The sequence below is a fragment of the Sus scrofa genome, chromosome 13 (genome assembly GCF_054392235.1).
Source record: "Sus scrofa isolate SSC_HxYL_T2T_F1_AM1 chromosome 13, Sscrofa_HxYL_maternal_Yorkshire_Landrace_v2.0, whole genome shotgun sequence".
NCBI lineage: Eukaryota > Metazoa > Chordata > Mammalia > Artiodactyla > Suidae > Sus > Sus scrofa.
In genome coordinates this window covers 33462620-33476419 of record NC_139395.1, presented here as the reverse complement: position 1 = coordinate 33476419, position 13800 = coordinate 33462620, and the positions used below count along the sequence as shown (strand labels likewise).

The 13800-nt window shown below is 47.0% G+C and overlaps 1 protein-coding gene across 7 annotated transcripts in view; it reads right to left on the bottom strand.

The window, feature by feature from the left end:
* Nucleotides 1–13349: 13349 nt before the first annotated feature.
* The window catches only part of CNOT10 (CCR4-NOT transcription complex subunit 10), an 81651-nt gene continuing 81200 nt past the window's right edge, over nucleotides 13350–13800 (bottom strand). For all 7 annotated transcript variants that reach the window (XR_014822674.1, XR_014822675.1, XM_021071545.2 and 4 more), the window contains one exon: nucleotides 13350–13797. Coding sequence is in view for 5 of the 7 variants with exons in the window: in XM_021071545.2 (XP_020927204.1) it covers nucleotides 13646–13797 (152 nt within the window). In the remaining 2 variants the exon portion in view is untranslated. The remainder of the gene's footprint in view (nucleotides 13798–13800) is intronic.

The window sequence follows — 13800 nt, the reverse complement described above, 5'->3', positions numbered from 1 at the left end:
AGAAGTACCAGCCTAGGCAACAGCCACTTCTATGGCCGATAAGGGACTGACAGAGGCCTATGCCACAGCTGCAACAACCCAGATCTGAACCACACCTGCAACCTATGCCATCACTTGTAGCAATGAGATTCTTAACCCACTGAACAAGGCCAGGGATCAAACCTGTGTCCTCATGGACACTATGTCCAGTTCTTAACCTGCGGAGCCACAACAGGAACTCCTTCTACAAGGCATTTTGTTTTTTTATTTTTTTAAGTTTATTTTTATTTATTTATTTATTTTTTGTCTTTTTGCCTTTTCTTGCGCCGCTCCCACGGCATACGGAGGTTCCCAGGCTAGGGGTCAAATCGGAGCTGTAGTCACTGGCCTACTCCAGAGCCACAGCAATGCAGGATCCAAGCCACATCTGTGACCTACACCACAGCTCAGAGCAATGCCGGATCCTTAACCCACTGAGCAAGGCCAGGGATTGAACCCACAACTTCATGGTTCCCAGTCAGATTCGTTAACCACTGCGCCACAACGGGAACTCCTACAAGGCATTTTATAGTAGCCTCTGCATTTACTTAATTTATTTAACGTTCACTAATCTGGTACTTTCTAGGTGCCAGGCTCTGTTCCTTGAGCTGTACAAATATTCTCGTTTAAGCTTCATAACAGGCTTATAAGGTTCATATTATTATGATCTCATTTTACAGATGAGGAAACTGCATCACAGAAAGGTGCAGTAACTTGCCCAAGGTCACATAGGAAGGAGTAGGACTGGGATTTGGACCCAGGCCATTGGGTTTCAGGGTCTGTATACTTCCTGCATTCCCTAAAGCCAGATCCAGGAGGCAAGAGTATACAAGCAGAAACTTCACAAACAAATGAGAAAGAAAAGTAGAACCCCTCCCAAAATTCATGGAAAGGAAACCCATCTCTTGCCCAGTTTGAATGATGAGAGCCTCAGGGGGAGTCGTGCCTGGGTATCGTCTTCACTGGGCCCGCTGCCAACCCCATCTTCCTGGGGAGCCCTTTCCCATGTGGACAGCAGAAATCTTATCCAAGCAGGCCCCTAAGCTCTACTACTGACTGTGGCCACCAGAGCCACCGGATCTAAGGACTGGAGGGGGGCTTCTTTCTAACCTCCCCCCCACCACCCCCATGCCAGACCCTTAAAGCCCTCCGTGAGCTAGAGGTCCCCAAAGATTCACCTCTACCTGCAGATGGATTAATCCCTGACTCAGGATGGCTGTCCATGCTGCTTCACCACATGTGGGTCAAGCATGAACAGCTGTGGCCAACCCTTTCTTACCCCTGTGGTACTTCTGATCCCAATAGGTTTCCTCCAACCAGAGTTTTGGCTGTGGCCTGGGTCTGCAACCATTTCCCATAGCCCCCAGATTCATCACTTTCCAGTGTTCAGTGCTAACGAAAGCACAATCATTAAACTGCAATACAAAGTTGAGTTTTTGCAGACTCACATATCTTGAAATTAAACTCAGGGTCACCAAGGGGAGAACATGGGGGAAAGGGATACATTAGGAGTTTGGGATTAACATATACACACTACTATCTATAGAATAGATAATTAACAAGGACCTACTATATAGCACAAGGTACTCTGCTCGATATTTTGTAATTACCGATATGGAAAAGAATCTGAAAAAGAAAAGGATATGTATATATACATAACTGATTCACTTTGCTGCAACTAACAGCGCTGTAAATGAACTACACTCTAATAAAATTTAAAAACAAACAAAAAGTTGAGTTTCTCAACCCAGGAAAAGTGCCATCTTTATTTTTTTATTTACTTTTTGCTTTTTAGGGCTGCACCTGTGGCATATGGAAGTTCCCAGGCTAGGGGCTGAACCAGAGCTACAGCTGCAGGCCTACACCACAGCCACAGCAGTGCCAGATCCAAGATATGTCTGAGACCCATACCACAGCTTGTGGCAATGCTTAACCAGGGATTGAACCCACAACTTTATGGATACTAGTTGGGTTTCCTTCCATTGAGCCACAATGGAAACTCCAAGAGTGCCATTTTTTTTTTTTTTTTCAGATACTTTATTTTTTTTGTCTTTTTGCCATTTCCTTGGACCGCTCCTGCGGCATATGGAGGTTCCCAGGCTAGGGGTTGAATCGGAGCTGTAGCAGCCGACCTACACCACAGCCACAGCAACGCGGGATCCGAGCCACATCTGCAACCTACACCACAGCTCACGGCAACGCCAGATCGTTAACCCACTGAGCAAGGGCAGGGATCGAACTCGCAACCTCATGGTTCCTAGTCGGATTCATTAACCACTGCACCATGACGGGAACTCCAAGAGTGCCATTTTTAGAGAGGAAAATCTTGAGGTCTTAATGCTTTCCTTATTGGATTGTTTTGGGGAATGGTACGGTGATAGGAGTGTTAGAATCCGGGTAACAAACAGGATAGCAAGAGCAGAACTTTTTTTTTTAAGCCCTCACCTGAGGCATATGGAGGTTCCCAGGCTAGGGTTTAAATTGGAGCTACAGCTGCCGGCCTATGCCAGGGCCACAGCAATGCCAGATCCAAGCCGAGTCTGTGACCTACACCACAGTTCACAGCAATGCCGGATCCTTAACCCACTGATCGAGGCCAGGGATGGAACCCGCAACCTCACGGTTCCTAGTCAGATTCGTTTCTGCTGTGCCACGATGCGAACACCAAGAGGAGAACTTTTTAAATGTTATGGCTGCACCTGCAGCATATGGAAGTTCCCTAGGCCAGGGGTTGAATCTGAACCTCTGCTGCAACAACGTCAGATCCCTTAACCAATGTGTTGGGCTGAGGATTGAATTCGTGGCTCCAATGAAACCGAAGCCACTGAAGTCAGATTCCTTTTTTTTTGGTCTCTTTAGGGCTGCACCCATGGCATATGGAAGTTCCCATGCTAGGTGTCAAATCAGAGCTGTAGCTACTGGCCTATGCCACAGCCACAGCAATGCCAGATCTAAGCCATGTCTGCAACCTGCACCACAGCTCAGCTCACTGCAACACCGGATCCTTAACCCACTGAGAGAGGCCAGGGATTAAACCCACAACCTCATGGTTACTAGCTGGATTTGTTTCTGCTGTGCCACTTCAGGAACTCCTGCCATCAGGTTCTTAACCCAATGTGCCACAGTGGGAACTCCTAGAGCAGAAATTTAAGAAACCACGGTCCAGGATTCTGAAGAGAGGTCCTTCAGCTTCGGAAGAAGGAATTGGGGATGAAAATAATGGGCCCCCTCCTCATAAAATGCATGTAGTCATCAAAAATTATCAGATAAATACAGATGAAGGAAAATTCTCCAAGATCATGGCCTGGAGCCCTCAAAACTATAATTGTCACTGGAGTTCCCTTCGTGGCTCAGTGGTTAATGAAACTGACTAGCATCCATGAGAATGCAGGTTCAATCCTTGGACTCATTTGGTGGGTTAAGGATCCGGTGTTGCTGTGAGCTGTCCTGTAGGTTGTAGATGCAGCTCAGATCCCGTGTTGCTGTGGCTGTGGTATAGGCTGGCGGCCACAGCTCCAGTTGGACCCCTAGCCTGGGAACCTCCAAATGCTGTGGGTGCGGCCCTAAAAAAAAAAGACGAAAAAAACCCCCCAAAAAACCTATCAATGTCACAAGGGACCATAAAGTTTGGGAGAATGTTCTGAATTAAAGAGGTCTTAGGGGAGTTCCCATCGTGGCGCAGTGGTTAACGAATCCGACTAGGAACCATGAGGTTGCGGGTTCGGTCCCTGCCCTTGCTCAGTGGGTTAACGAACGATCCGGCGTTGCCGTGAGCTGTGGTGTAGGTTGCAGATGCGGCTCGGATCCCGCATAGATATGGCTCTGGCGTAGGCCAGTGGCTACAGCTCCGACTGAACCCCTAGCCTGGGAACCTCCATATGCCGCAGGAGCGGCCCAAAGAAATATAAAAAAAAAAAAGACACACACACACAAAAAAAGAGGTCTTAGGACAACCAAATGTAATACAGGATCCTGAAGTAGGTTATAAACCAAGGGGAAAAAACAGCAACTAAGAGAATTTCAGGGGCAACTGAGGAAACTGAAATGTGGATTGTTTTATTATTATTCTTATTTTCTTTTTTGGCCACCCTGTGGTATATGGAGTTCATGGTCAAGGATCAGACCCAAGCCACAGTTGTGACCTATGCCAAAGGCCAAAACCTATATGACCTATGAAAAAACACATGAAAAGATGTTCAGTATCACAAATTATTGAAGAAATGGAAATCAAAGCTAGTATGAGGTACCACCTTACACCAGCCAGAATGGCCATCATCAAAAAGTCTTCAAGCAATAAATGCTGGAGAGGGTGTGGAGAAAAGGGAGCCCTCTTACACTGTTGGTGGGAATACAACCACTATGGAAAACAGTATGGAGCTTCCTCAAAAAAACTAAAAATAGAACCACCAATTACATATAGAAATCCCACTCCTGGGCATCTATCCAGAAAAAACCATGACTTGAAAAGATAGATGTACCCCAGTGTTCATCCCAGCAATCGCCAAGACATGGAAGCAAACTTAATGTCAGATTCTTTAACCCACTTTGCTGGGCTGGATATGGAACCTGTGTCCCGGGGCTGCAGAGATGCTGCTGATACCATTGCACCACAATGGAAACACCTGGACCATTACATTATTAAAGACTATTATAGTAATTGTCTTTAGTATAATAATAATAATTTATTGCAGTAATTATTATACTAAAATTATTATGGTTTTGTAGATACTGGTCCTGTTCTTAGAGATACAGATTGAAGCATTCGGTGGTAAAGTAACATCATGTCTGCAATTTACTCTCAAAAGTTCATTTTAAAAATAGAGGGGAGGAGTTCCCATCATGGCTCAGTGGTAAAAAAACCGACTAGTATCCACGAGGATGTGGGTTTGATCCCTGGTCTTGCTCGGTGGGTTAAGGATCTGGCGTTGCTGGATAGGTCTCAGACATGGCTCGATCCCCATTGCTGTAGTTGTGTTGTAGACCAGGGGCTACAGCTCCAATTGGACCACTAACCTGGGAACTTTAGGGTGAGTACAGCCCTAAAAATAAAAAGAAAATAGAAGGGGAAAAGGAGTTCCTTGGTGGTTTAGTGGGTTAAGGATCCGGTATTGTCACTACTGTGGCATGGGTTTGATCCCTGGTCCAGGAACTTCTATGCGCACAGACAAAAAGCAAAGGAAAGAAAAAAATATAGAAAAAGAGGAAGCTAAAGCAAATGTTAGTCAAGTTTTAACTGGTGGATCCTAGGGTATAGAGGTGATTTTTTTTCTGTATGTTTAATCTTTTTCAAAATAAAACATTGGGGAAAGATGCAGTGAAAATTCAGAAATGCAATTCATAGTGCTTGCTAGACAATCAATAGCAAATAAATAGTAATTCATTCTCCTCTCCCCTAGAAATAAAACAGGACACACACCATATAGTTCAGGGTCTTTGGAGTGGGGTTGGTCACAGACACAATGTCCTCCCTGGAACCCACAGACCCATAGACTCAGAGCTGAGATTTTCCTGATAAATGACCCCTTTCCTACTTCAAATTATAGACCACTCTCCCTGCCTCCCTGCAGCACCTGAGACCCATTACATTGTGACAAAACAAAAACAAAAACTCTAGGAACTTCTTTCCCAATTTTCTTCTTTTTTTTTTCTTTTTAGGGCTTCACTGGTGGCATATGGAGATTCCCAGGCTAGGGGTCGAATCAGAGCTACAGCTGTGATCTGGGAGGGAACGGAGCTGTGTCTGTGACCCATACCGCAGCTCGAAGCAATGCCGGATCCCTGACCCACCAAGCGAGGCCAGGGCTCGAACCCACATCCTCATGGATACTAGTCAGATTCGTTGCTGCTGCACCACAATGGGAACTCCTTTCCCAGTTTTCTTTATCTGGAACATGCCCCTAAGATCTAGTCCCCTGCACCTCTCTATCTGCCTACCTGAAGTGACACTTCCTTCCTGAAGCGTTGTTTGAATACTTGGGTCCTGGTCTCCTGTCCTCAGTTTGTCTTGGAGCTCTTGAAGCTAAGAATCTGTGCCCAGAGCAGTACCTAAAGATCTGATGTACCAGACATGCAATGAGTGTTTCACATTGCGTCAACTAGAGAAATATTTATTAATGGCTTTTGGTCAGTACATTTCCCTGGCCCAGTTATGACTTCAAACCTCATGCCTGACTTTCAGGTGCTTCCAATTTAGTGGAAGATGAGACCAACACCCTGAATAATTATCTGAGACCAATATCTGTTTTCACTATTTCGCAAAACTCAGAGGCAAGAAAATACATGTCTCAGAATAGGATGAAAAACATCCGTCTTTTCCCTTCAGCCACAAATAATGCAAAATAAGACAAGTAAAATTAAAAACACATGAAATGGAGGTAAAATGAATAAAATAAAATCATAGAATAAAGAGACAACTTTAAAAAATGAAATCAAAATAAACGAAATTAAGCAATGAAATAAAATGAGTGAAATAAAATGAAAATGAAATACATCAAGTAAAATAACGAAATGGAATGAATAAAATAAAAACCAAGTAAAAGGAAGTAATAAAACAAATAAAAATAAATAAGACTACATAAATATAATAAATTAATTAAAAATTTGAAAAGGAATCTAATCAAACACCGTACCGATTGGAGAAAATTTGGTGTTTGTTGGGCAGGACCTCGTTTTATTTCACCTGCGTCTTTGGGTGGAAACCAAAGCTCACCTCGAGGAAATGCTGGGTCGCTAAAGCGCTGGACCCTCGGGTGGGTGGCGTTCCAAGCCAGTAAACGAGGAGCCTGGCTGGGAGAAGAGGTTCCCGGGGTCGACAGCTTCTCAAGCTCTTCGGGTGCTGGTTCACAGCGCCGACCATACCACCGGCAGGTGGCGCTCTGGGCCCCGAGGCCCTAACCCTAACCCTCCCCGACCGCGCGCGCAGTGCGCCTTTGCGGCTGGACCTCGCCCCTCCGGCTTAACCCTTTGGACTCTCCTCTTTCTCCACGACCTGCGAGCTTTCGACTGCTCCTCCTGAGGATGAGCCGCATAATGGTTAGTTTGGCGCCCCTGCAGAGTGACCCTTTATACGCAGGGTTTTCTGTGCAGGAACTCGTTGCACGTTTGACGTGCAATGCCTTGATCTTCCTTGAAGGAATAAAAAAAAAAAAAAAAAATTTGGGGGGGGGGGGATCTTTTCTGCCATTTCTTGGGCCGCTCCCGCGGCATTTGGAGACTAGGGGTCAAATCGGAGCTACGGCCGCCGGCCTACGCCGCAGCCACAGCAACGCGGGGTCTGAGCCGAGTCTGCGACCTACACCACAGCTCACGGCAACGCCGGATCGTCAACCCACTGAGCAAGACCAGGGATCGAACCTGCAACCTCATGGTTCCTAGTCGGATTCGCTAACCCCTGAGCCACGACAGGAACTCCGGAATAAATTGTTTTATATAAAACACCTCAAAGTGTTAGATAACGTCTTTAAATGGAAGTTAAAAAAAAATTCACCTGCCCAGTGCCTCAAGGGAAAGGATATGCATTCAGAGAGTTCCAGAACAGCTACCTGTGGCTTTATCAGGGATTAAATGATGGCTGAGGATCTTTGCAGGCGGCCTTCCCTCAGTTCCAGAGGTCCCCAGGAAAGCCAGGCTGGGGGAGGGGAACGCTGAGGGTGGGGACGGGGACCCGGGGCCGCTCACATGCAAATGCAGCTGTGACAATCCGGTCGGGCGCCTCCGCGGCTCGGGAAGCCGAGGTTGGAACAAAGCATTAGCATTTTCTGCATGTGAAAAGCCTGCATTCCTGGGCGGGGAGGCCGCGAGGGCGCCGCCCCCCTCTCCCCATTCACGCTCCAGACCACACAGAGCGCCTCTCGCGCCAAAAGCTCGAAGGTTCGCTGCAGCTTTTCTTTTGACTAGGGCGATGCATACGAAATGTAGATATTTCCCTAAACGCCGGCTTTGACATTTAATGCGATCCTAAGTAGTCAGAAATGTGGACGGGATTAGGAGGGGGCTTGGGGCCCACAGGGACACTTGGCCAAATCCGCCTAAATCCTCCAGGACAATTGTTTGTCACCACACGGATCCCCTTTGCCCCAAATGAGGGGGCTAATGAACTTCGAGGCCTCCTCCCGCCACACTCCCACTCCCACCCCAGCGCCTGCACGTCCGCCCCGCTCTTCTCCGGGAGGAAGGGAAGCTGGCTGTGTTGGTACAGGTTTGGTTACTTCAGGCTGGGCCAGCTGAGTTCCACCAGTAACCCACCCATCCTGGGTCACTATTTAACTCACTTGATGAGGCTCAGAGGGTCAAGGATGCTGAGCCCCTGTGACCCTGGGATTATGCTAATAAACCATTCCCTACCTTGAAAGAAGTAGGTCCTGTGACACTGCCAGGCCTAGAAAGAAATCACCAAAAATTCTGTTCTGCAGAATTTATTGTTCACCTAGAACAATCCACACACTGTAGAATGCACAGCCTTGGCTTCAAAGTACTTGCAACCCAGGGAAGGAAAGAAAACAGACAACAAAAAACAGAACATAAACTGAGCCTGAAGATCTGCCAGGGGCTCCTCTGAAAAGCTCTCCAGCCCAGACTATGCCTCTGCTGAGCATGTGTGGAAGGAATGGAGAGTTAGGGAGGTGGAGAGGCAGTATAAGACAGGACATGTGTACACTGAAACTGGAACTCCTAGAACAAGTTCTAGGGAGCAGAGGAGCCTGAAGCAAAGCCCTGGGGGGTGGGAGATGATGACTTTTTGGGGAGATTCCAATTTGGGTAACACAGAGGGTGTTAAAGGCAACACCCTCTGTGTGAGGGGAGCTGTTACCACGAAGAAACCCCAGTGGGAATCAGAGTGCTGTGGGCAGTCACAGGCAGCTGTGAGGAGGAAAGGGGAGGGAAGGGGATCCTCTTGACATCACAGAATAGGGGCCTGGGCAAGACAGGTGACAAAAGGGACGAGAACATAGGATGCCAGTATCTACTGAACTGTTTCTGTGCCCCAGACATTGGACATATCCAAAATGAAGGCAGCAATGACTTACTTGGAGGAGTCCCCGGCTCCCTATCCCCAACTCCACAATGTCAGTGGTTCAGAAAAGTCTCTGCTTTCATTATCCTTCAGGTGACACAATAAACGTTAGAGTTCTCTTTTGAACGTTTGGAGTTCATATCCAGCAACTGCAACAATGTCCAGGACCTTAAACCTCATTCCAGCCCCATGAGGTAGGTACTGTTGGTATCCTTGTTTTACAGATGAAGAAACTTGAGGCACAAAGAATCGAAACAACTTGTTTCAGATCAAGCTCGTTCCAGTGAGAGAGCTGAGATTCAAAGCCAGTCCCTAAAGGGTCCACAGTGTCATTGGTCACTTTTCTTCAGGTGGCCTTCAAGGAGGAGAATGGGTGGGAGCTAGAGAGAGGTAAGGCTGAGAGGAAGGAGGTGTCCAGGCTGACAGGGCTGAGCAGGGCAACAGGAGGGTAAGTGAACTCAACAGTATAAAATGTCTACAGGGTGCCCTTTGCATTCATCATTTCACTTTAAATCTTCACACTGGGCCCAGAGGAGAGTTACCCTCATTTTGCAAACCTGCTAAAAACCTCGAAGCTGCCTGGAGGTTCAGCAGGTTAAGGATCTGGCATCGTCACTGCTGTGCGTGTTCCATCCCTAGCCCAGGAACTTCCATATTATGTGGGCACAGCCAAAAATACAAAAACAAAACAAAATAAAACTAAACCTCAAGAGAGAGCAGGTCACTTGGGTTGAGTAAGGGGGCAGAGGTATAACTAGTCAGTAAGGGACCCAGCATGGTGGGAACATCAGGCACGCTGTTCTAAGGTGGGGGGACACTGAGAAGGCAGAGCAAGTGAGTCAGGAGAGGCCTCTCGAAGTGCTGCCTCTGCAGAGGGCCATCCTGTAGGAAAGGGCTGGAGCAAAATCAAAGACCATTCCAGCTCTGCTGAGGGTTCATGCTTTGCAGTTTTGGGGACACCTGCAGTTACATTCTCTTAGGGTCTGTGAAGAGATCCATGCAGTGAATCTTGCCCCATTTTGCAGGTGCTGCTGAATGGGTGCTGGAGCTTGAACAAAAGCTAATGAGGCTCATCTCAGAATTCACAGCCCTATCAGATGGGATACCATCCTTTGAGCTCGATGCCTACAGCACCCGTTAAACTACAGAATACCATATACCATAGAAGAAAAGGTACTTATCAAGAGAGACACAGGGAGATTGGGGCGGCGGGGGGGGGGCGGACTGGGAGAGTTAGGAAGAACTTCAGGGGCATATGAAATCTAGAACCTCTCGGCAGGTAGCAGGGGTGGCAGGAACACACTCAGGCAGGAAGAACAGCTGGGAGTACCTTCCTGGGTGTCAGACTCAGGAGGTCCAGTCACAGAGGTGAAGAGCTGGAGTTCCCTGGCTCAGCAGAAATGAACCCGACTAGTATCCATGAGGATGCAGGTTTGATCCCTGGCCCTGCTCAGTGGGTTTAAGGATCCGGTGTTGCTGTGACCTGTGGGATAGGCTACAGACGAGGTAGGGTGGTGGCTGCAGCTCCAATTTGACCCCTAGCCTAGGGACTTCCATATGCCACAACTGTGGCCCTAAAAAGCAAAAAACCAAAACCAACCAGAGGTGAAGAGCTTACATTTACTGTGCCCTGATCTGCAGAAGGCGCTTGTGGAAGGCAAAGCTGGGCTGCTGGGATCACAATGTGGTAACAACACATCAAATATAGGGTTCTCCAATGGGGAAAACACCTACTTGGCCTCCCTTTAAGATACGCAGGGCTCTCCCAGCACCTGCAGCCCAGGATGGCTATAAGACTTGACCTGACAAAGGAGATGGAAGCGGAGGTTTGGTGGGGGTTCCTAGGAAGACTATTCCTGATGATTGCCTTCAATGCAGATGGAATGCTGGAACATTCTGTGACCATAGGGACAAATGTCCAAATGCTAAGGACAGTGGCATGAAAAAACAGAGCCAAGTCCCTGATGCACTACAGCCAAGGCCACCAACTGCCTATGTACCCTCTTCTCAAGTGAGAGAAACACTATCTTCCTTTAAATCATGGATCCATTTTTGCTATTCACAGCCAACAAACGTGTTCCTATTTAACACAGCTACATGGCACCTAATCTGCCTCACAGCTATTCCAAGTTACCCCCAAACCAGCCAGCAAGCAGGGAAAGATCTAATTTTTTTTTTTTTTTTGGTCTTTTTTCCATTTTTCTTGGGCTGCTCCTGCAGCATATGGAGGTTCCCAGGCTAGGGGTCGAATCAGAGCTGTAGCCACTGGCCTATGCCAGAGCCACAGTAATGCAGGATCTGAGCCGCGTCTGCAACCTACACCACAGCTCATGGCAACACCAGATCCTTAACCCACTGAGCAAGGCCAGGGATCGAACCTGCAACCTCATGGTTCCTAGTTGGATTTGTTAACCACTGCACCACGATGGGAACTCCAAGATCTAATTTCTTGAGATTTATCCAAAGATGTATTGCCCTAGTGCAGTGGTGGTGGTACAGTGGTGAGCATAGCTGCCTTCCAAAGATATACTGCCCTTGAGCATAATCACAAGCCTTCTACCACCTTATACGACCCGAGACCCTGTGGGTCCCTAGCAATTTGTTTGTTTATTTGCTTTTTAGGGCTGCCAGTATGGCATATTTAAGTTCCCAGAGGCTAGGGGTCGAAATGGAGCTGCAGCTGCCAGCCCACCCACAGCCACATACATCAACGCGGCATCTGAGCCGCCTCTGTGACCTACACTACAGCTCCTGGCAACACCGAACCTTAACCCACTGAGCGAGGCCAGGGATCAAACCCAATTCCTCATGGATACCAGCTGGGTTCTTAACCTGCTGAGCCACAATGGGAACTCTCCCAGCATTTTATGAAGTGTGTGGACTCTGACCAGGAAAATGTCCAGGTTAAACGCTGCTGCTGCCATCCTGCATCAGATGAGTGAATACCACGGGGACTGGGAGCAGCAGCTGCAGACTTGACCAACACCAGTGAAGCTTATGGGTCCTGCTCCTGTCTCACTTGGAAAAGGCTCTGAGAGGCTCAAGGGAAGTAGGCAACCTCTGTTTTCAGTACTGTCCTAGAAAGAGTCTACCTTGTACAGATATCAACAGCAATGTGGCAAAATGGTGATCGAGCCTCTGTGCACATCCATCCCACATTCAAGTGGAAGAGGAATTCCCCCTTCTCTGAATCATTTGTGGGCAATGTCGTCACCGCAAATACTCAGTTATGCAATAGATCCCTAAGTAAACTCTTTGATTTCAATAGCAGAATAATTTAGATAATGTTTCAGATAAATCATGTGCTTATCCAAACACCTTCCACTCTCCAGTTGTGCAACTGAGGGCCCACGCAGATTCAGCTAGCATATTTCCCTATGTGAACCTGGTTTCCAAAGTAGGGGACAGAAGAGATGGTGTGAGCAAGGGATGATCCTAAATGGCAAGCTTTGCTGAGTCTACCACACACGACTGCACAGTGTTGCTAACACAAGCTTGTGGTGTGTTGTTTTTTCCCTATGAAGTTAGTGTATGGACCCTGGGGACAAATTTTGGCCATGTCAACCCCCCATCACATACCTGTCTCATGGAAGGAAGCTCTTAAATTCTTGTTTGAATTTGCAAAGGGGTTCACAACAAACCTTAAATTCCTTGCTAACAGACTCCACAACCAGTGCTTCTGCCTAAGGGTACAGGAGGGAGAACAAGACCAGTGCCCTGAACCGTGTTTGTCTTCATCTGTAACTTCTGAGCAAATGATTGATTTCCAGCAGGTCAGGCATCTCTTCTTAACCCAATTTTACTAGCCCTGTGGGTCTTTTTATGCACTTTCTGGTCCTTATAGTCCTAACTAGGCACACACAACACCAACTCCCCTTCCCTCTGCCCTGGTCGGCTTCTGGGCTTGCTACTCATCTCCTGCTCATGCTCTTCTCTCCATTTTAATTTTAATTTAGTTTTATTATTATTATTATTTTTTGTCTTTCTTTTTAGGACTGTACCTGCAGCATATGGAGGTTCCCAGGCTGGGGGTCTAATCGGAGCTGTGAGTGCCGGCCTACGCCAGAGCCACAGCAGTGTGGGATCTGAGGCATGTCTTTGACCTATACCACAGCTCACAGCGACACCAGATTCTTAACCCACTGAGTGAGGCCAGGGATTGAACTTTCGTCCTCATGGATGCCAGTCAGGTTTGTTAATTGCTGAGCCACGACTGACACTCCCTCTTCTCCCCATTTTTAATACTTTACCTCTAAAGCTCAAGAGGCCAAAATACTCTAATCATTGCAATAAAAAGACAAAATGTATTATACAGGACTGTTCTGATAAGACCATGGTTTAATTGCCTATGACACAGATATATCACATAATGGCTCAAAATTAATAGTCTAGCAAAGATTAAAGGGAAAACAGATGAAAATGAATTTGCGAATCCTTAATTTTAAGTAAGCTTCTGGCAAAAAAAAGAAAAATCAGGGGTTAGAATCATTTCAAAATTTTGTCTTCAAAACTAGCACCCATCACCGTCTGTCTTTTATTCATTTTGTCATACAACTAAAAAGGCTCATAAATACTCCCCTGGGTCTCAGGTAACAGTTTTCTGAGAGCAAAATATCACTTTCTCTGTACAGTGAATGCTGGCATTTGGATGGGCTGGATTGGGTGGACAGGCTGAAACACTGGCTTCTTTCTCATTTCAGAGAGTGTTTTCACTGCAGGGAGCAGCTGATTCCTTTTGATGATCTGTAGGGCCAGCTGGGTGTTACCTA